Genomic DNA, 23,634 nt, shown 5'->3' with positions numbered 1-23,634 from the left:
ACATCAAATGATCAAATGGGGGGGGGGGCTGGAGCCTATCCCAGCTGACATTGGGTGAGAGGCAGGGTACACCCTGGACAGGTCGCCAGACTATCACAGGGCTGATACATAGAGACAGACAACCAGACAGAGAAAGCCCATGCTGACACAGGGAGAACATGCAAACTCCGCACAGAAGGACCAGGAACATTTTGCTGTTAGGCAACAGTGCTAACCACCACACCACCATGCCGCCCTAAAATGTAAATGGAAATTCAAAATGTTGCCATCCCATCAAACCCACTGTCAGTAGAGCAGTGAAATCCTGCAGAAAAATACGGATGGTAGATTCTTCAATATATGCCTGCAGCACGAAACAATGAGCCTGGTGTTTAAACCTGGTGGCCTGATGTTGAAGAGCAGCTGCTGCTATTTGAATCCACACACAATAACCTGTTTATCTGCCTCAGACCAAACTGATAGGCTGCTCACCTGTGAGATAGGGGTTAGGGTTAGAGTTAGCTGAGGACACTAAGCTGGCATTTGTGCAGTCACTTTTCCCTCTTATAAGTAAAGTGTATCTATACACAACACAAACTGGTCCACATGCATTGCAGGGGTTTTTCATCGCTGTAACCATTCCTGCTGTCTATGCAGTCTGTTTAGAGGTCTCTTACTAATGTAGGTGATTTGGGGACAAGATGCAGTCTTTGTCCTGTGTCAAAAGTGTATAAAGCTCAGCTGAAGCTAATATAAGGCTTCAGCAGTCAGAGTTTGTCCTCCACTTCCATTGGAATAGCACTATTAGTTAGGACTCTCTTACAGCCAGTATGAACAGGAAGAACTATCCAGATATGCTGCAGGAGAGAAATACACTGTACATATTGGTACACCTGTAATTATCCAAAACATACTGGTGGCCTGCTATGACCCATACACCAGACAGACTGGTTTACCCTCCCACTGGGTGTGGTTTGGCTTTATATTACTCCATCATGACTCAGCAGCATCACATACAGCACATCCTCGAACCTGAGGTTCACAGCTACACTTCAGCGACAGTCCAGCTGTCTTGCACAACATGAGTGGAAGAAGAACAATCTTGGTTCAATATTGGTAAGTTTATAACTTTATATTGTGCTGCTAAATCTTATAGTTAGGACCGACTGTAATAAACTAATCAACGTTTTGAGGTAAATTTTTAATGTCACATTAGGGTGTGGTCCTGGTACAAGTGGCAGAAGAGTTTAATTAAGCACCTTTAGGGTTTACATATCACTACATGAGGCGGTAACGCAGCACATAATGTAACTAATGATCCGAAGCAGCGCGACGCGAGGGCAAAGCAGAAGTAATCTGAGTAGACTTGCGTTAATCTAAATTGGCCATAAACGCGGAACTACTTCTCTCCTCACTGACTCTGGCGTCAAGTACGGCTTATTTGGACTCTTGTAGAAATACTTTTTGAGTGTGAGAGTTTGTAACGCCGTTTCCACCGAGCGGTCCGGTCCGGTTCAGGTCGGTACGCTTATTTCCGTTTACACTGTAAAAAAAAGTTTGGGGTACCAACGGAACCGTGTACCGTTTCCAATTCTAGTCACCTCTCAGTTGCGCACAGACTCGGTACTAAAGCCCCGTTTCTACCAAATATTTTGAGTAGGCTTTGGAAACGAAAGTTACCCTCCAGACATGTTGTCAACACCCTGGCGTTTCCAGACAGTGCTCTTAACTGTGGGCGGAGTTGTGGTGACTCACCTCTCAATGTCAAGGCTCCTTCCTTGGTAGTATGTATGTATGGCAAGCCGTTTTAACATTTAATCACTAAGTCCGACTATCCGGAATTACCATTAACGTCATTTTGACTAGTAGTAATGTCATTGTGACTAGTATGAATTTTAATTTAAGATATCTGTAACGTCATTCTGACTAGTCAAAACTGAATTACAGATATCTGTAATGTCATTTTGACTAGTATGAATTTTAATTTAAGATATCTGTAACGTCATTCTGACTAGTCAAAACTGAATTACAGATATCTGTAATGTCATTTTGACTAGTCAAAACTGAATGACAGATATCTATGACGTCATTCTGACTAGTCAAAACTGAATTACAGATATCTATAACGTCATTCTGACTAGTCAAAACTGAATTACAGATATCTATAACGTCATTCTGACTAGTCAAAACTGAATTACAGATATCTGTAATTCAGTTTTGACTAGTAAGATTCAAACTATTTTTGCCATTCATGTGTATGGGGTTTGTCATTATAGATATCTCCAATGTAGTTGCGGATATCTGCAATTCTTATTGAGGATATCTGCAACTGAATTGTGGATATCTGTAATTCCAGTTTGAGATATCTACAATTTAATTTTGACTAGTCATAATTCAAGTTCAAGATATCTTTAATTATCATCAATTGAAGATATCTACATGGTCCTTTCTAGATATCTTGAATTGAGTTTCAGATAGTCAGAATGACGTTGTAGATATCTTGAATTCGAATTATTACTAGTCAAAATGACGTTGTAGATATCCGCAACTGAATTATGACTAGTCAAAATGACGTTATAGATATCTGCATCTGAATTATGACTAGTCAAACTGGAATTATAGATAGTCATAATGTAATTGGAGATATCTATAATGACAAACCCCATACACATGAATGGCAAAAATAGTTTGACTCTTACTAGTCAAAACTGAATTACAGATATCTGTAACTGTAGTTTTGACTAGTCAGAATGACATTATAGATATCTGTAATTCAGTTTTGACTAGTCAGAATGACGTTATAGATATCTGTAATTCAGTTTTGACTAGTCAGAATGACGTTACAGATATCTGTAATTCAGTTTTGACTAGTCAGAATGACGTTACAGATATCTGTAATTCAGTTTTGACTAGTCAGAATGACGTCATAGATATCTGTAATTCAGTTTTGACTAGTCAGAATGACGTTACAGATATCTTAAATTAAAATTCATACTAGTCACAATGGCATTACTACTAGTCAAAATGACGTTATAGATATCTATAATGGTAATTCCGGATAGTCAGACTTAGTGATTAAATGTTAAAACGGCTTGCCATAAACACACATTTGAAACAGGTTAACAAGTGTCCCCAGGTGTGCGTCATCAACCCTCAGCTGACTGAGAGAGGTTCAGGGTATTGTGATGATTTTGGTTGTTTTTCCACCATTTTCTCTTCTGCTTGAGAAACTCTTAAGCCTCTTAAAAGTCCTCCCAACAGTTTGTCACCTTAGGAGCTCTGTTAAGGTCTAAGATCCTCTGTGAATACCTTTTATCTTTACCAGGATCTAGTCTTAACTTTAAGGGAGTTTCATCACTAGGAGCGACTCTTAGCACCAGGACGCTTTGTGAATGTGGCCCCAGAGATACAAAACACAAAGACAACAAACAAAACCAAAAAAAGGCACAAAATAGATTAAATTAAGCGCAACCATTATAATAAGGCTGAATAAGCAATTCAAAATATTTACTCATTACCAATTAATCTATAGAAGTCTTTTGCACATTTGGAGTTAATTAATGTAAGGGACTAAGGGGTGTAAAGTTGAATTTTAATTTTAGTAGCCAATAAAGATGGGTGGGGTTTAAATAAATTTAGCTTTGTGAATAAAAAATTTGGCTTGATCACCAGGTCCAATTTGTTATCTGTTAATGACACACCAAAAAGAATACTCCAACGATCTAAAGCAGGCATTGTTGAGGTTTTCCTACTTAACTACTCTCTAAAGTGTTTTCAGAATAACTGTATGAGAGCATGAAATTCATATACTGTTGATTGGTCAATACACGCTGACATTTTCCGAACAAAACAGAAGCTAGTCTCTCTCCATGGGATATATAAATAGCCGGTTTGTGCATTGAGTCCTTCTCAGGCAAGCTCAGGTGTTAATGTTGCCGTAGCCCACAGGAATGTGCTCCACCACTCTTTTTTTTCTCCAAATGAGGATTAGAATATATGCAGTTGACATAACCTGGTCGAAATCATTACATATAAATGCTTAAAGATCCACTCATTACTCATATAAAAACTAATTTTCAAAGATGTCGCAATGACCTTTAAGGTGTGCTGATTGAGTCACGTCATCAGCTCATGCATTGAGTAACATTACAAGTTAAAGTTCTACCTTAAAAGTTGCCAGCAGTCGGCCCGGTGAATTATTTCTTGCTCAGTCTCGGTTGCTGCCAGAGGCAGCAAAACATCCTTTCATTTTATAGTCACAGTTTACTAATAAAGCTCTCCACGATATAAACAGTGGTTACATGAGCCTCAAAACCAGCCACAACTCGGCCCTGAGCAGAGTGACCGTCTACTATTGACCAATCAACAGGCTGCAGTGTTCACAGCACCACCTTTCATGTCAATCAATCATCAATCAATTTTATTTATAAAGCCCAATATCACAGTGTGACAATAATGAGGTCTATTGTGTGTCTCCTTCGGGTTGTTTTGTATAGTGGCGCAGGATGAGGTTATCGCCCTCGCTTCCAGAAGCTTGCCAATGCCATCCAGGCAGAGCTTAAAGATGTGAACGTGGTGGGACGAGAGGGGGGACGCAGTAAGCTGCTTTGTCTTATATGTCAATATCCTTCAAATGTTACTGCACCTGTTTTTATTCCCAGGTTTCATTGTGTTGACAGGAGTAACTTTGCCTTTTAGCCGTGACATACTGTTTCAAGTCTCCTTTATATAAACCTGTTCGACTGGTTGTCGTGCCAAAGCAGATAATGTGTGTACATAATGAATCATATTATATTGAACTGACACGGATGCATTTCCATTTTACACTGTCTCATTTTTCACCCCTACAGGTGCCTTTGAGGTGTCACTGGATGGTGAGGAGGTCTACTCCAAGCTCAAGATGGGAAAGTTTCCTGATAATGACGAGGTTAGTATGTTTGTGAGATAGATATATTTGTAAAAAGTGACATCTTATTTACAATGTGACATAAAAAAATATGTGATTAGCTTACTTTTAAGGGACTGCTGATAATTTTCTTATGAATACACATTTTTAAACATACTGTGTTAATTCTCTTCAGTGATATTTTCTTTAATTGTTAATTAACTATTGAAATTATACCTGAGGTTTAGGGTCATACAAACATTTGTATCTCAAACAACAATAAAAAAAAAATGTCTCGAAAACTATTCTATTAAAGCATTCAGCCAATACTTCACATGACACATTTCACCCGACTACGTTCTTCACAGTAGTGCGTAATAATAAGCTGTTGGGGTTTGGGGCTTCACACCCACATACAGTACATTAGACTCCTAAGAATGTGGGTGTGTTAGCTCATATACCTATGAACTAAATTAAGAACGTCATGTTTGAAGCCATACATAGTTAAAGGTATTCTGTGCAGGATTCTTCCTAAAAAACATCGGCCCTAATTTATCAATCTAATGTACAAACCAGCACAGATCCGAGGACAGAAATCGACAGGGTTCGTGTGTGATTCATTCTTATCTCGCAGATCACAGCATGTCACAGGAATGAAAGCTGATAAATGTGGCAGCTGAAAACAATCATCATTTACAAATCCCGTCCCAATATAGTCTGGGTTTAGAGGCCTCAACCTTTGAGTTTACAATATGGAGAGACATAATACAGCCAAGAAGAGATACTTCTCTAAGCTGGAAATGCAAACGCTGACGTATTAGGTCCAGTTTAACCAACTGGTTCCATTTGGCAGCCTGAAAAGTGACATTAAAGGAAGTCAGAAAAATGCAGTATGGAACATTTAATTTATACATCTATAGTAAGTACCAACCTAAAGCCTACATTATGATATACTACATTATATTGGTATTGTTATAATAACCTATTAATATAAAAGCTTACAAATCAGGAGTGTGTGACCACACATGTCAGGTCTGCCTTCATTTCAGGCATAACAGGTGGCTTAAGAGACACATATGCACCTCCAGTAAAAATGTAATAACCCATAGGCTAATAGTATTTGAAGAATTACACTGTTGTAGGGTTGTTGACTTTTTTCATTGGTGTTCTAATGATAAATGATCTAAACATGCTTAGGTTGGTCAGAAGTAAACAAAACAAAACAAAAAAAAGCCTCAATAAATGCTGAGCTTTGCATGGAAACGAAGTTTTCTGTTGTGTGTTCGTTTCATAAATAAGGGCCGTTGTCATGACTCATACAAAAGTAATCCCTCTGAATCAAAACTTATTATCCTTGAAAAGTGTGTGGCAGTGTATTTATCTGCAGACACCCCCCTCTACCTGTATTATCTTCTTATTTTGCTGTGTTCAGGGACAACGTTCAGGTGAGGTCAGGACAAATTAAAAAAGTAGGTGCCAGACCATAAGCAGCACGCATCCAAGAGGAAGATACAGCACTAAATATATACAAACATAGCAAACAAGAGTGCATTTGGGGTCGGCTTTCACTTTTGCTGGCGATATTGTTTAAAAATGGTAATCAACAATTCCTGCATAGTATACCTTTAATTTAGTTTCTGTTTCAGTATTACATAGTTAGTTAGTCATTCAGGCACAAAAATACAGGGGGAAAACCAGGATTTTTTTTTTTTTTTTTTCCCCTGTGACATTTCTGGTTACTGATGTCATGGGACACACTTGAACAGAGAGAACAGAGTGTACATTATATTTGAAATAAATGAAAAACAATTTTATTCCATTTTCCACAATAAACAAGTCTACGGCCCTGCTAGCAGCGTTGTGAGGCTGTAAGGCACAGCTGAGCTTTGAGCCAAATACTATTGCCAGCATGCTCATAGTGATAATGTTAACATGCTGATGTGTAGCTGGCTTAGTGTTTACCCTATTCACCATCTTAATTTACAATGTAAGATTACTAACATTTACCAAAATCCCCAGAGCTACACTGCTAACGGCTTCACAAAAGGTCAGCTGGGATAGGCTCCAGCACCCCCGCGACCCCCAACGGGATAAGTGCTTACAGAAAATGAATGAATGAATAAATGAGAAGAGTAAATTGTACTCACTTCAAAAATGTTTTGTGTTTCATGTGACCAGGTGGTCAAGGCTTTGAAGAAGAGACTTGGCTAAGAAAAACATCTGCAAAGGCCTCCAAGCATGAGAAGATGGAGGTCAAAACACCAGCTGTATTCACACTGCAAGAACAATGGTTTGATCTTTATGGCTCAGACTACATTCTGTCACGGTTCTCTATCTGAATAATTTTCAATGAAGAAAAATATGACATGAAAACATTTTTAAAATTCTAATTTAACCTAAATTGAAACCCTCAAGTGTCACCGTCAGCCATGAGAAGAAGATCAGACCATTAATCTTCACTGTGAATACAGACAAAGACCAGAAGATGATGAGAGTAACTCTGAGGAGCCAGGCACTGATCTGCACTTCTGTTTATGAATGGACTCACTAAAAGCCATGCAGTGTGTTCATGATGCAAGCCTAGAAGCTTTTCAGCTGGCTGGAGCCTGAGGAACTGCTCTCGTCATGTCCGTCTGCCGTTTACTCAAACATAAAACCTATCTACAGCTGCATTTACTCAGGAATAGAAAATCAGAAACTGTAACTCTGTTATATATTTCATATTTCTCTGTTTAGATAACTCCAAATGATTTCAGTCTGTGACATCACAGGGCACAAATTAAAGGAACAGTTTGACATTTCTGGAAATAGGCTTATTGGCTTTCATGCCAAGAGTTAGCTAGATGAGACGATCGATACCACTCTGATGTTTGTACGATGAATACGAAGCTACTACCAGCAGCCTGTTAGCTTATCTTAGCATGAAGACTGGAAACTGGGAGACACAGTCAGCCTGGCTCCGTCCTGTCAACACAATCTGCCGACCAGCACCTCTAAAGCTCACTGATTGACATGTGATGTCTGGTTTGTTTAATCTGTACAAAAACCACAGTGTTTAAGTCACAAGTTGCTGCTGACAGGAGGTTATGGGCCGGACTCTTTCTTGGCTTGGACCAGTAACCTTCTGGAGTCGTTCTACTGGTCCACGCCATGAAATAGTCCGGCTCCTAACCCCTCTGTAAAATGGCAAATGTCATCTGTGCACTGTGGTTTTTGTACAGATCAAACAAGATATACAGCAGCATGTGAATCAGTGAGCTTTAGAGGTTGTGGTCGGCGGGTTTTTGTTACCTTTGGACAGAGCCAGGCTGGCTGTTCCCCCTGTTTCCAGCCTGTATGCTAAGCTAAGCTAACCAGCTGGTGGTAGCTGTATATTTATCGCACAGACATGAGAGTGGTATCAATCTTCTTAATTTACTCTGCAAGACAGCAAAATAAACGTTTTTCCAAAGATGTTGAACTATTCTTTACATTTAAGGTGGTCGAACATAAAATGTGCTACTATTCACCTCCCTGATTTGGAAACAAACAAAAAGATTTTTCAACGTTATTAAAGCCTCACACACAGTGCATTTACTGTATGGTCGACCACCTCATTCAGATATCAGTGCCTTATTGGCTTTCATGTCAAGAGTTACTGTAGCTAGATGAGACGATCGATACCACTCTGATGTTTGTACGATGAATATGAAGCTACCACCAGCAGCCTGTTAGCTTATCTTAGCATGAAGACTGGAAGCTGGGAGACACAGTCAGCCTGGCTCCGTCCTGTCAACACAATCTGCCGACCAGCACCTCTAAAGCTCACTGATTGACATGTGATGTCTGGTTTGTTTAATCTGTACAAAAACCACAGTGTTTAAGTCACAAGTTGCTGCTGACAGGAGGTTATGGGCCGGACTCTTTCTTGGCTTGGACCAGTAACCTTCTGGAGTCGTGCTACTGGTCCACGCCATGAAATAGTCCGGCTCCTAACCCCTCTGTAAAATGGCAAATGTCATCTGTGCACTGTGGTTTTTGTACAGATCAAACAAGATATACAGCAGCATGTGAATCAGTGAGCTTTAGAGGTTGTGGTCAGCGGGTTTTTGTTACCTTTGGACAGAGCCAGGCTGGCTGTTCCCCCTGTTTCCAGCCTGTATGCTAAGCTAAGCTAACCAGCTGGTGGTAGCTGTATATTTACCACACAGACATGAGAGTGGTATCAATCTTCTTAATTTACTCTGCAAGAAAGTGAAATAAACATTTTTCCAAAGATGTTGAACTATCCTTTACATTTAGGGTGGTCAAACATAAAGTGTGCCACTATTTTCCTTTCTTGGAGACAAACAAAAAGATTTTTCAAATGTTATTAAAGCCTCACACACAGTGCATTTACTGTATGGACGACCACCTCATTCAGATATCAATGCCTGTATTTCTAGAACTGCATTCATACTCTAAAATACTTCATAGACACAGACTCATTAAATTCTAACAGATCAATTTTAAATCCACACCTGCCACATATGCTCTGCTTTCTCAAACACATGCATGCACTATAACCTTATTATATCATGAGATCTTTAATTCGACTTTGGAAATACCTTTGAGCTTTTCAACAACTCACACCATTGTTATATCATTGTATCACCTGTAATCATCACGACACACAAATGCAATAAAATATCACTGGTAAAACAACAATGATTTTGACACTGCTTATTTAATGGTGCTGAGTTATACTGAAAAAGAAGGCTATGCAAGTCTGTATTCAAATTGTTGTGTGTGTGTGTGTGTGTGTGTGTGTGTGTGGTGATTGGTGCCAGCTGAGGACACTGAGCTGGTGTTTGTACTGTCACTTTTTTCCTCTGAGCCTTTAAGTATAGGTTTGTATTTTTCAAGTGTATCTTAACACAACATTAACTGGTCCTTTTGTGCATTGAAAGAGTTTCTCGTCGCTGTAACCATTCCTCCTGTCTCTGCCGTCCATGAAGAATTCACTGACTTACGTAGGTGACTGGGGGACAAGATGCACAGTCTTTTTCCTGTGTAGAAAAAATGTGTAAAGCTCAGCTGAGGCTAATATGAGGCTTCAGCAGTCACAGTTGGACAAATAGATTTATTTTGGTGCAAAAGACAATTTTGTCCTTCATCTGCATTGGAACAGCATCACTAGTTAGGACTCTCTTACGGCCAGTATGATCAGGAGGATCCAGTAACTCTTGTGACATACTCAGGGTTCCCATGGTCATGGAAAACCTGGAAAAGTCATGAAATTTCACAATGATATTTTCCATGTTTTGACCTGTTTTGTGTAATGAAATTGTTACAGTAATCTTTCATGGACGACCCTCCACCTAATATAACATAAGGGCAAATTTATTTTCTGCTCTAATATGCGTTGATGTCACGTCTCCTCAGCTTCTCCCAGAGTTCCCTGTCTCTCTGTATGCCAGCTGGCTCAGATTGTGTTTGACTAGTTTGAATTTGCTACGTCTAAAAAAACACCTGGCAAGTGGGGCAAGAAAAACATAAATGCATTATGGGTTCTTGAAAAGTCATGGAAAAGTTTTGACATTTTGAAAGTGTAATTATCCTAAATAATACTGGTGGCAGCAGGTATGATGTATACACTAGACAGACTGGATTACCCTCCCACTGGGTGTGGTTCACCTTATAATAGTCCAAGATTCACAGCTCTGCATTACATACAGCTCATCTTCGGATTCTGCATCAACTACAGTGCATACAGCTGCACACAGACCTGTTGCAGAAACATGACCAGAATCATCGTTGAATATAGGTGAGTTTACAACTTTATATTGTGCTGCTAAGTCTTGTAGTTAGGATAATAATAAAGTAATTAAGGTTGGCAGGTAGATTCATGTTTAATTTCAAATTAGGGTGTAGTCCAGGAACACCTGGTTGAAAATACATTATGTGCATTACATGTCAGAAGGCTGCTTGATGCGTCAGATTTTATTTTCCATTTTAACTAATATTAATTTCAAGAAGAAGAAGCTCAAGGACAAAGTAAATATATATTTGGGTAGACTCCTACTTTGCAGGGTTGTTAGTTATTTTTTGTAAACATGCAGGCCAGTGAAGGTGAAAGAAAAAACCAACCCCAGATTCTCTTTCGTTTGGCGTTTCGCCTCACTATATTTGTGTTTTTTCGGTGCTGTGATTCTTAGATGCCTGCTGAGAGTCTAGCAGCTGGTCTCTACTGTTATATAAAACTCCAACTTCACCTGAGCGCCGCAGGGGAACACACCCATCAGCGTCCTGAACACAAAAAAATAAGACAAGTACCTACAGGCAGAGTGCAGAGTGTGCAAATAGACACACCAACACAAACTTCTAGTGGGTCATTAGTGATGATTAAGAGGAATTATTCCTGTATGAACCTGGCTGAGTATGTACAAGGTTGTGGAAAATCCTCCATAGTAGCCAGTAGCAGTAGAAGCAGTAGAATTATTATATAACTGGACGTAATGTTACCTATGTAGGCTACATATTTTACTTCATGTAGGTTATTAATGCAGAAATAGCCTGTTTCTTTCTGCATTGAACTCCAGCTTCAAATTCAGCATATTTTGACCTGTGCGGAAAACTTTTATGAGAATGAGAGTTTCTATGTGGCAGTAATATGGTTGTTATTTGTTACAGTGGATGATGAACCTCTGCAGGGCACCTCCGGAAGCTTGCCAGTGTCGTCCCAACCCTGGTCCACGGTGTGACGGTCGAGGGACACAGAGGGAGGCCGAGTAAGCTGCTCTGTCTTTCTACACTCATGCAGCACTGTATGGAGGCCAACTCTGGCCACTAAGTTAAAAAAAAAAACTTTCAGTATAAAAAAAAAAGAAAAAAAATAGAATTAGACCCCGCGGTTGTTTGCCTCTGAGCTCCTGTCAAGTTGCAATTATAGTTTACATCCATGTGTGTGAAAACATGGCTGCTTCACACACATCTCCCACCTGCAGCACAGAGGATCTATTCAATGTAATAATTATTTAATAATTCAGTATCAGACCAAATGTCTCCTCCTCTGTTCCTGAGTTTGATGTTGAGTAATGGCCAGAAAAGTGTTTTATGCAGAATATTATGATGCCACTGTGAAGTTGACCTTTGGCCTTTTGGATATAAAATGTCATCACTTCATCATTATATCCTCTTAGACATTTGTGTGAATTGTCATCATAATTAGTGTATGAATTCTTCAGTTTTGGCCACACATATTGTTTTGTGAGGTCACAGTGACTTTGACCTTTGACCACCAAATTCTGATCAGTTTGTTTTTTAGTCCAAGTGGATGTTTGTGCCAAATTTGAAGTAATTCTCTAAGGAGTTTTTGATATATCGCATTCACAAGAATAAGACAGAGAAGGTTACAGTAGCCTTGACCTTTTACCTTTGACCACCAACATCTGATCAGTACATTATTGAGTCCAATGGGATATTTTTGCCAAATTTGAAGAAATTCCCTCTGGGTGTTCTTGATATACCCTGCTCACAAAAACGGGTTAGGCTATTTGTTGTGCCAAATATGTCCCCAGAAATATGTTTGAGTGTTTTTATGTCAGAATCTTTCAAAGCGTGCTGTGAAATATGCCTGTGTTTGTTCTCAGGTTTCATTGTGGTGACAGGAGTTCAGTGTCTTTACTTAGCCTTCCAGCAGTGACTGGTTGTGGTGCCAAAGCAGATAATGTGTGTGCATGATGAACTACATTATATATTGATTTGACATGGATGCATTTTAATTTTCTCATTTTCCACCCCCACAGATAGCTTTGAGGTGTCAGTGAACGGTCATTTGATCTACTCCAGGTTTAAGACAGGACTGTTTCCAAAATCTCAGACGGTCAGTGTGTTAGTGAGATGGGTATCTACTATTTGTAAAAAGTGACATTGTATTTACAGTATGACATTAAAAAAAGTTCAAATTCATTTTAAGTAACTGTTGGTAAATGACTTATCAAAACATGTTTTTAGACTGACAACATTTTTGTTAACTGTTCAAATCATACCGTAGGGTTAGGGTCATAATAACATTTATATCTCAAGTAACATTTGTTTTTTTCTTCATCTAGAAAACAGCCAATACTTTACATGACATGTTACACCTGTCTGTGTTCTTCACAGTAGTGTGTTAAAGTACTGTAATAGTGTGTAATAGCACATAAGGACCAGTAGTGTATAGAACTGTTGAGATATTTCAGTTTGGACCAAAGTGGTGGACTGTCAGGACATTACAGGAAAAGTAAACTGTCCTAACTTTAAAAATGTTTTGTGTTTCATGTGACCAGGTGGCGGAGAGGGTGCAGAAGATAATTGACAAAGGAAAAACATCTGCAAAGGGCTCTAAGCATTAGAAGATGGAGGTCAAAACACCAGCTGTATTCACACTGTAAGAACAATGGTTTGATCTTTATGTTCTCTCACAGCTCTCTATCTGAATACAAAAGTGAATTCAGCAATTAAAGTATGACATTAAAACATTTTTAAAATTCTAATTTAACCTAAATTGAAACCCTCAAGTGTCACCGTCAGCCATGAGAAGAAGATCAGACCATTAATCTTCACTGTGAATACAGACAAAGACCAGAAGATGATGAGAGTAACTCTGAGGAGCCAGGCACTGATCTGCACTTCTGTTTATGAATGGACTCACTAAAAGCCATGCAGTGTGTTCATGATGCAAGCCTAGAAGCTTTTCAGCTGGCTGGAGCCTGAGGAACTGCTCTCGTCATGTCCGTCTGCCGTTTACTCAAACATAAAACCTATCTACAGCTGCATTTACTCAGGAATAGAAAATCAGAAACTGTAACTCTGTTATATATTTCATATTTCTCTGTTTAGATAACTCCAAATGATTTCAGTCTGTGACATCACAGGGCACAAATTAAAGGAACAGTTTGACATTTCTGGAAATAGGCTTATTGGCTTTCATGCCAAGAGTTAGCTAGATGAGACGATCGATACCACTCTGATGTTTGTACGATGAATATGAAGCTACTACCAGCAGCCTGTTAGCTTATCTTAGCATGAAGACTGGAAGCTGGGAGACACAGTCAGCCTGGCTCCGTCCTGTCAACACATTCTGCCGACCGGCACCTCTAAAGCTCACTGATTGACATGTGATGTCTGGTTTGTTTAATCTGTACAAAAACCACAGTGTTTAAGTCACAAGTTGCTGCTGACAGGAGGTTATGGGCCGGACTCTTTCTTGGCTTGGACCAGTAACCTTCTGGAGTCGTGCTACTGGTCCATGCCATGAAATAGTCCGGCTCCTAACCCCTCTGTAAAATGGCAAATGTCATCTGTGCACTGTGGTTTTTGTACAGATCAAACAAGATATACAGCAGCATGTGAATCAGTGAGCTTTAGAGGTTGTGGTCAGCGGGTTTTTGTTACCTTTGGACAGAGCCAGGCTGGCTGTTCCCCCTGTTTCCAGCCTGTATGCTAAGCTAAGCTAACCAGCTGGTGGTAGCTGTATATTTATCGCACAGACATGAGAGTGGTATCAATCTTCTTAATTTACTCTGCAAGACAGCAAAATAAACGTTTTTCCAAAGATGTTGAACTATTCTTTACATTTAAGGTGGCGGAACATAAAATGTGCCGCTATTCACTTCCCTGATTTGGAAACAAACAAAAAGATTTTTCAACGTTATTAAAGCCTCACACACAGTGCATTTACTGTATGGTCGACCACCTCATTCAGATATCAATGCCTGTATTTCTAGATCTGCATCCATACTCTAAAATACTTCATGGACACAGACTCATTAAATTCTAACATATCAGATCGATTTTAAATCCACACCTGCCACATATGCTCTGCTTTCTCAAACATGTGCATGCACTATAACCTGCTGTCTGCTACTGCTGTCTCTGTTACTATTGTAGCATGCATTTAGCAGTTCAGATAAACATTAAATCAATGACAAATGCTCCATATGAGATCTTCAGTTCACCGTTGGAAATACATCTGAACCCTCCAGAACAACTTACACATTAAAGCAATAGACTATCACCTGTAATCAATTCCATCAAAACACTTGAAATGCAATAAAATATCACTGGTAAAACAACAATGATTTTCACAGTGCTGAGTTATTCTGGAAAAGAAGGCTACGCAAGTATGTAGTCAAATTTCTGTGTGTGTGGTGATCAGTGATCTCAACAGAGATCAGCAAGATTTCCTGAACTGTTCCCGCTCACATGTCCCTTTGTTTCCAGCAGATAAAATCAAATCATATCTGGGGAATCACTGTGAGATGTAAATATATAGCTGCCTGTTTTAACTATTTCCTGTAATGCTGGTTTGATTAATGCACCTAAAATGATTCATATTTTATCTTCTCATTATAGCTTTCTGCAAGGTAACAATAGGTGCTGAAATTGTAGTACTCTCTGTTACCTATGATCCACATATCAGCCAGCAGAGGGACTCACAGGAAGTGAAACTACAGCAACTAGTAACTTAAGTTATTAAATAATTTTAGTGGGGTAAAATGTACAATATTTCCTCCTGATGTGTATTTTATTTATTAACTTGTTTACTATTTGACAAATGCATAAGATATTGCTTCATATGTTAAATACAAAGTAGATGCAATGCATACAGATTTCTAGCCTAGACGTAGAAAGTTGCATGGGATCAAAATAATCCTCAAGTAAAGTAAAAGTACATCAGATTGTACTTAAGTACAGTACTTGAGTATGTGTACTTAGTTACATTCCAGCAGAGGCCAGCAGAGGGACACACGGTAAATGAAATTACTGGGATCAATGGACCAAGTGTATTAGAATGTCTTTAGTCCACAGATTGAATAATCCATTCATTATAATTACTCTAAAACATAATTATCTACATTTGATGATTTGTTTATTTGTTTATGTTCCTCAAGTACAAAATTTTTTTTTTTTTCATCATGGTAAGAGTGCTCTCATAAAATTTTCTCTTACCCATGAGGAGAGCAAAAATAAGAAAACACTGGTGAACACTGGGGATAAGAACAAACTGTGGATATGAACAAAGCATATGAGAAAATCTGTTCATATTATCTGCACCAGCTGTCTGTCTGTTGTTGCTGTGTTGGTCAGCCCTGAGGTCACAGACTTTAACATGTTCCTCATTACCCTTATGGGGTCATCCCCTGGCATGTCCGTTGCCCAAAGCTTATTGCTTCCTATTGAAAACATACATATTTAAAAATGGGTCACTGATGTATAGTTTCCTTTATTCTTTTCTAAGATTAAGCAGCTTCCAAAAACAGCTGGGCACTGCCGTTTTAAGCGATTGTTACTTAGACAGGAGCAAATATTTGTGTATCTGTTGGGGGCAGTTTTCATAATAAAGGTCATCAATGGACGGCACAGAGAAATAAATTATATCAGGCTTTGTTACACAGACAATACTAGGTACCAGGGTCAGTTCACTGTTGCTTTAGTTTTTCATGGGATTTGTTGACAGTTAAAAAAAAAAAAGAACAATACCACCAGACTTGTCTTTTAAAGGGACAGATATTAATCAGCTTATGGAATGAAACAAAAAAAGCACACAAACTGCAGCTCTAAACTTTGGCTTTTTAAGCCGACTAGATTGATTTTAAAATCACTTACAGAGGGCTGCAGTCTGTGTAATCTCTGCAGCATATAATCCATAATATAAACAAGATAATGATAATAACAAGAGATCTGTCTGCTGTTTGTGACACTCTGTCGGGGTTTCACTGGGAGAGTAAAAACTATCAACAGGAAACACAGATCACCACATCAGAGGCTGTCGTGGTTCTGTTTCTCACAAACAATGTGCACTACGCTGTGTGTTGTGACCGTAATGGAGACAATACTTAATGTGTGAGAGTGTACATACAGTGTGTGTATATACTGGGGGAAATGATCAGTTTCAGTACTCATAATGAATGGAAAGACCAACACATGGGCTCATTGTGTGCTGTGTGTGTGTGTGTGTGTGTGTGTGTGAGACGTCAGAGAGATGCAGGCACAATGACCTCATTGCAGTGTCAAGTTTATGACTTAATCTCTTCTGTTAAACAAACCTTATCTTTTTTTAAGGCTTCCAAAGAGCTTCTTTAAGACAAAGTCTATAAGTCTTGTGATTATTATCTGCTAAAAACAGCTATATATAAAATACACTCTTAATGTCATTATGTATTCTTGTACACTATGTATCCCTGGTGTGTTTATAAATATCCTACAGTTGTTGCTAAAGCCACAGCAGGGGTACATTTTGGACAATTCTTTTTATTGATATTTACAGTGAATATTTTGTTGCTCTATCCACATTTAGGTCAGGGGTGTCAAACATACAGCCAGTGGGCCAGAACCGGCTCGCCAAAGGGTCCAGTCCTGTCCACTAGATGACTAGGCTGAGAGGTGCAAGGTTTTAGGAGCAAGTTAAACAGTGAGTTGCTGCTTCAGAGGCCTCTCCACCCTGATCAGAATATACCTCTCTGGAAAAACAACACTTAATACTTAAAGATATTAAACATTATGCAAAATATTGTCAATCTGCTGCTTCAGTACGGAACAATCTTTATCAAAATTCTATCTTAAAACGATATTGGTGGAACCCTGTCGCTAAAAAAAAATGTGACTGAGACATACTGAAATTGTACTTGTTTTCCTTAAGACATCTCATCTGTACTATGAAAGGATGAATGTCAACAAGATGGACCGGTGCTTGTGTACAGGAATACAAAGGGGAAAAGTCAGAGCTGTTATTATTTATAGGTTATGTTGCAATGGTTTTTTTTTTGGTCTGACTCACTTGAGATCAAATCGGGCTGTGTGTGGCTCATGAACTAAAATTAGTTTGACACCCTCGATTTAGATGAGCGAAAGCTGATTCTTGTACAAACCAGTTTTAGAGGTAACTAGAGATAAGAGGTAACTCTTATATTCCATAACATTATCTGGCTGTGCAACAGTAGTGACAGAAGTTTTGGAGAATTTAACTTAGTTAAAACAATACCTGTGTTTTTATATTTTAAGTTGAGTACAAGTCTAGAAGTATTGGAAGCTAAATGTACATAAATATGAAAGTACAGGTACATTAGGTGATTGTTACAGACATAAACATTCTTAATGGGACCTTTTTCTATTTTTTGTTGCATTGTTTGTTGACAGGAAGTAAGCAGGGACTAAAGCTGTTGTCCTAGCACAGAATAGCAATAACGATCTTTATTGTAGTTTTATACTACGGATGTATTACTGTGCAAGCAGCACTTAAACATTATGGCTTGTCTAAGTAAAGCTAATCTAAAGTACACTTCTGAAAAGTTAAATCTGTGACAATGCATCATATATTTAGTATGAAAAGTCTTGATCTTCAAAGTAGCTGTAACTAAATGTTGTTGGGTTGAAACAGCAGTATTTTGAAGCTTCTTTAAGTGCAGGATACATATGTATATCGGCAATCCAGTGTAGTACAATTAATTCAAAACTGTGTTGAAGTACAACATTTGAATAAATTAACAGTCCGCAAAATTAAAAGTACCCTGATGAGCAAATTGATAACGTATGATGAGGCAAATTTCAGCCTTCGGATGTTTCGTGCATGCAGTCCCTGTTGCGTAACTTGAGCACTGTGATGAGGAGGAGCACAGAGGCAGACAGCAGAACATATTTTATTTATGGCAATATGTCTGCATATGAAAGGAGGGAGGATCATTTACTATCCATATTCCCCTTATCACTCCTCACAGGCTGCCTACACAGTCAGGGGGAAAAGCTGTAAAAGGTGACATCACCATGCTGGTTCATATTGAAAGTTAAAACCGACTTCACCGCACTCAATCACAAGAATCACAAACTCCATGATTGCTTCATTTTTATTATAAAAAACAGTGAAATAAATAGACAAACACAATGTAAAAATATAATGTTTAAGAGATCTGTTGGGGGGAGAAACGACATAGCAACGGTTTGTTCAAATAGCAATATGTTTGAAATCAGATTGGTCCCTGGTTTGGTAGAGTGATATAAGAAATATTTCACAACATATCATAGCACCGTTGTGTTGTCATGAGCGCCGCATCCAGCTCTGCTGACCCATGTAAATCACAGACATTTCACATGAATGTAGGACAGACTTGAAAACAAGAAAACAACTGAATTAGCCGTGGATCAGTTAGAAAAAAAAGGGCCACTGCTTAGTTTCATTTCTTATAAATATAATATATTAATTTATACATTGTACACTAGAATGGCTCTATACCACATACACAACTCAGGTAAACACATGAATAAAAAGGCAGCTGACAATTTTCAAATCAAAACCAAAAGCGGTGGGGAAATTGAAATCAAGTCTTTTAGCTGCACCTCTGAAAATACAAAACTTTGAGCAAGACCATTCTGTGCAGAAACCTGTGCTTTAGTAATTAAACTGTCTAAGATATGCAGGCTGATGTCACTTACTCCAAAATCTACAAAGGCATTGAGATCATTTTTACAATCTTAAGGAGTAGGTGACAAAATGTCAGTATTACTGTGTATGTATGTGTGTGTGTGTATGTGTGTGTGAGGGGGGTCTGAGTATGTGCAAACATTCAGTTGATGACTTGAGATTACAACCCTGAATTCACTACAGATTAGACTTGCAGCATCGATGTTAGAATTCAAATGTCTACCTAATTGTGCCAAACGAAATGAGAACATGAATGAGGATGTGTTAAGGATGTAGATGGCTAGCTAGCGCACCAGGAGAAAGGTGAGTCCAGCGAGGCCAACGCCAGCAGCAGCAAACAGCGCTGTCTTCATGGATGAGTCCTGATTCACCTCTCTGGCACTGCGGGAGAACTTACAGAACCCCTCCTATGGGAGACATAAACAAACAGGAAATGGTTAGAAAATGTTTGTTTACCAGTAAGAGAGAATATTTATCTGCTACTTGCAGTTTTTCTGCATATACTGTAGGTTTTACACAACAAAAAGAGAAAGTATTAGCTGCCAAAATGACTTCCAACTAACAGTGGCTTAGCTGACACCTGCTGGCAATTATACGATATATTTTGGAAAATCTGTCACAGTTGCTGACAGCCTTGTGTTTCCCCACAAACACAGGAAAATATTTCCACAGAGTGCCACTGATATCAGCAACTTTTCAAATATCCTGACAGCACAGCAGTTCTTCAAGTGAGAAAAATAATGTCAAAGTGTCAACCCGAAGTTATAGAAAAATGTGCCAGTTTCTATAGAGACGATACAGAAGATATTCAGTTTGGTTTCATTTGGTTATGAACTCATTCTAGCTTCTTCTGCTCCATTAGCAAGAAAATAAAAACTGGGTAAGCCAGATGCTTTTCAGCCCCTTCAGCAGATGTACGTTTCTTCATCATGTTTTCAAACCAACGCCACACATTCGACCAGTGTGTGCACCTGCTCGCAGGACCAGGTGTTTTGCTTCTTTGCAGCTGCTTGTTTTTACAGTCATAGCAGGCTTACTTTCAATACGGCTGAAGCCAAATTCAACACACAGAAGCTTTGACTGTTACTACAAAGTCCATCTGGCTGCGCTGGTTATGTGTCTGTTGAAACCAGCTGCCAGCTGAAGAAAGGAGGGAGGGAGGGGTGTGTGTGGGTGTGTGTGTGTGTGTGTGTGTGTGTGTGTGTGTGTGTGTTTACATGGGTGTTTGGGCGAGGGCCAGGGCAAGCCCATTCATAAAAGCAGACATTCAACTGTAGTTGTGTTCGGTTTGGTGAGGCTTCTGGGAACTTAGACTCTAGTCTAGAGTCTATCATAACTATCCCTTGATGTCTTCTCCACTTAAATATGAAGCAGGCTTGAAATGATCTTTGTACTTTTGATTTCCAGTGGCTAAACAAGAATACAGGCCGAAACTGCCTGACAACACAGCTTTTGTTTAACCATTACAAAACTGATGATCTGAAGCCCAACACTGTTTGATCATGGCACTGAATTTACACTGCTGAGGGTTGCCTTGTTGTAGACAATCTGGCCTATTGCTACTCTACAATTCACATAATCACAGCAGCCACATGAGATGTCTGAGCGCTTGTCTCATCGGCAACAGTGAAGTATAAAAAGGCTGCATCTAAACTGAGCCCTGACCATTTTTTAAGCCACGTTTACACATAGATCTGAATATAAAGCAGAGCAGGAAGCAAACATGATCCTATCAAATAGGTGGTTTCCAGCACCAAAAGTTTAAAAGCAGCACTTTCGCTCTTAGGTCTTAGTGGGATTTTTTTTTTTTTTTTTTACAGTTCCGTTTTAAGATGGCTCACTGCCCTAGATACAACCAAAATACCTCTCTAATCTACAATGTTTGTGTTGACTCAGCTCTGCAGTATTGCCTGTAAGAGTCAATCAGTGTAGGAGCAGACATGTTATGACCTACCCATCCTTCATTCTCCAGCATCCAGTCTTTCTTCTCCTCTCCCAGGTAATCAGCTATGGTCTCTGCCAGTCCCCTGCAGTTTCCAGGCTCCTGTCCCAGTTCCTGCCCCTGCCTAGGGTCCAGCCCAGGCTTCACGCCCTTCTGCTCCAGCAGCTGTCTGGCCAGCACCCCGCTAAAGGTGAAAAGGGAAACAACCCTCCCCCAGTTCAAGTGTCCATCTCCCACCAGCTCCTCCATCACCTTCCTGAGGCTGGAGCAGGGGTCCGGCCCGCACTGCCTCAGGAAGGTCTGGGCGAGGGAGTGGAAGCGAGCCTGGTGCTGCGTCTCCATGTCCTGCGCCAGGCGCCTCATGGCAGCAGCTGACTCGCTGGGAGGTGGAGGTGCTGGCTGTGGGCTTGTGCAGCACAGGGACAGGTAGTCCTCTGCCAGAGCCAGGGTCTCTTTCCACAGCCCGCACGACATTTTCTAAAAGGGGAAAAAAGACAGTTCACTTAATTTAATAATGTAAGGGTGCCTGCTGACATGTGAGGATCAAGTCATTGTACTGGTTTGTCGATGTGACTGGAACAAAGAGTAACCAGTTCAGGGGTGTGACTTACAATCAATTACATTATGAATTTATCTGCCAATTGCACACTCAATTAGTCACTCTTAATCACCAGATACTGATATTATCACAATATTCAAGCCATTTAAATGTTTTGCAGAGTATTGTGATAACAGATATTGCTATATATTCCCATTTATTACATTTTTCAACCACAAATTATGTCCCTAAAGGAGAACATTATCAACATCTGTTTTTATCTAAAGTTTTCAGTCTATTCTTCTCACTTCAGTCATTTATTATTGCAGCAAAATTAGTTGATAAGGCTGGAAAAGCAAGTGATTTTCATTATTCTAGTACGCTACCAAAAGTTTAATTTGTATTTTCAATAGTAACACTTTATATAATACAAAAATCTATACTTGGCACTCATGTATTGATACAATATTGCCACACAAAATATCTCCTCCACTTTTTAGTAGGTCTATACACCTCATGACAACTGTGAAAATGCTCATCATGATTTTTAGGGCCCAAGATGTCATCTTCAAACTCCTTTTCTTTGTCAAACAACACTTTCAAACGTAAAAATATTACATTTAAATTATGTTTATTTTCACACAAAGAGGTTTTACTCAACCGTTTGATTTTATGCCAATTGGGCAATCAGTATATCAGCAGTTACAGCTTTACACCAATTAGTTGTTACCACCAATTAGCATATCATGCCAGTAAAGACATTACACACAAGCTCTGCACAGTTAATAGTTAGCATTAGCTTCCATTTAGAAATAACCAGTATTACCACTGGTAGTGTTTTATGCTTTGTAAAACAAAAAGGTGGAAATAATTGTAATGTATCGTGAGCTTCTGAGCCCAATTTCCTGCTATAACTTAAAATTTCAGCCAGCTGTCAAAATCATCTTGACGTGTTAACCTTATGTTAGCTAACGTTAGTGTTGAAGAAAGCTAACGGCTGCGCTAGCACCAGCGTTAACTACGGAAAAGACTCGGCTGGTGTGAACGTTAACGTTAGCTGTCGGTTAATGCGAGCCGGATGATGCTGGAGACTAAATACAGCTGCATTAACTTAATAGCCTTTCAACCCGGTGTAAATAACACTGTAATGTGAGCGTCGCATAGCGTCAATTAAGCGTGTGTTACGGGGTTTAGCCGGTGAACTTGCCGTTGGTTAACGTTAGCCGGCCCCTGCTACCTCTCCTCCGCTAACTAACGTTCCCCGTTGATCTGTCACCAGAGCAATGGAGGACACAAAGGACCACATTCACACAGGCTACGATGAGCTAGCTCAACTATGAGAGCCACATCAGCGCCTTCAACGCCGTTTTATGACATTATACAAACACCTCTGCGTGGTACGAGTTTCACACTTCCAACAGTCCACACGTATAAGCAGGTAAAACAGTGTTTTCCATGTGTAAAAGAGACAAAAGCTTACCCTCCCAGCGATATCAGACTGCTCTCTGCACATACGGACGGCGGAAGGAGAACCTCTCTACACTCACAGCTTCCCTTCAGCTGGCTGGCTGCACTGTGGTCGTCTATGTGACTCCGCCTCCGGGTTACTGATACATATCTGCTCCACGCAAAAAAACCCCGCAAAAGTCCCATCAACACACTCTGATGAGCCCCTCACCTCTCCCACACACCTCGCCCACTGAAAAGTGAAAAACAAATTAAGGCGTTATCTTTGACATCATCATCAGGTATGACGGAAAAACCAAAGGGGCTGGAGTTAATATTTATAGTGAAGCCTAACTAAGTTCTTGAAAGGAACTGTCTTGTGAGGATTAAATACATTCAGTGGTTAATAAGGCTCTCATATATAT

General features: G+C 39.5%; 1 protein-coding gene and 2 long non-coding RNA genes across 3 annotated transcripts; 2 read left to right on the top strand and 1 right to left on the bottom strand.

Annotated features, from left to right (window-relative positions):
* The first annotated feature begins 967 nt into the window (after positions 1-967).
* Positions 968-9,550, top strand: LOC125898906 (uncharacterized). Its single transcript, XR_007450666.1, has 4 exons — positions 968-1,095; positions 4,476-4,576; positions 4,830-4,906; positions 7,043-9,550. It is a non-coding gene; the product is annotated as an uncharacterized LOC125898906 (long non-coding RNA).
* Positions 9,551-10,528: 978 nt separating this feature from the next.
* LOC125898909 (uncharacterized) lies at positions 10,529-14,943 on the top strand. The gene is made up of 4 exons (XR_007450667.1): positions 10,529-10,649; positions 11,516-11,613; positions 12,631-12,707; positions 13,153-14,943. It is a non-coding gene; the product is annotated as an uncharacterized LOC125898909 (long non-coding RNA).
* A 3,751-nt stretch (positions 14,944-18,694) lies between these two features.
* Positions 18,695-23,398, bottom strand: bcl2l10 (BCL2 like 10). The gene is made up of 3 exons (XM_049562653.1): positions 23,244-23,398; positions 21,238-21,702; positions 18,695-19,690 (listed from the first exon to the last, which is right to left on the bottom strand). The coding sequence occupies exons 1-3, from the start codon at positions 23,274-23,276 to the stop codon at positions 19,568-19,570; spliced, it is 621 nt and encodes a 206-aa protein (XP_049418610.1). The 5' UTR covers positions 23,277-23,398; the 3' UTR covers positions 18,695-19,567.
* Positions 23,399-23,634: the final 236 nt, after the last annotated feature.

This window comes from Epinephelus fuscoguttatus, linkage group LG2 (genome assembly GCF_011397635.1).
Source record: "Epinephelus fuscoguttatus linkage group LG2, E.fuscoguttatus.final_Chr_v1".
In the NCBI taxonomy this organism is placed as follows: Eukaryota; Metazoa; Chordata; class Actinopteri; order Perciformes; family Serranidae; genus Epinephelus; species Epinephelus fuscoguttatus.
The sequence above is the reverse complement of the archived record's forward strand: the minus strand, read 5'-3'. Positions and strand labels throughout refer to the sequence as shown.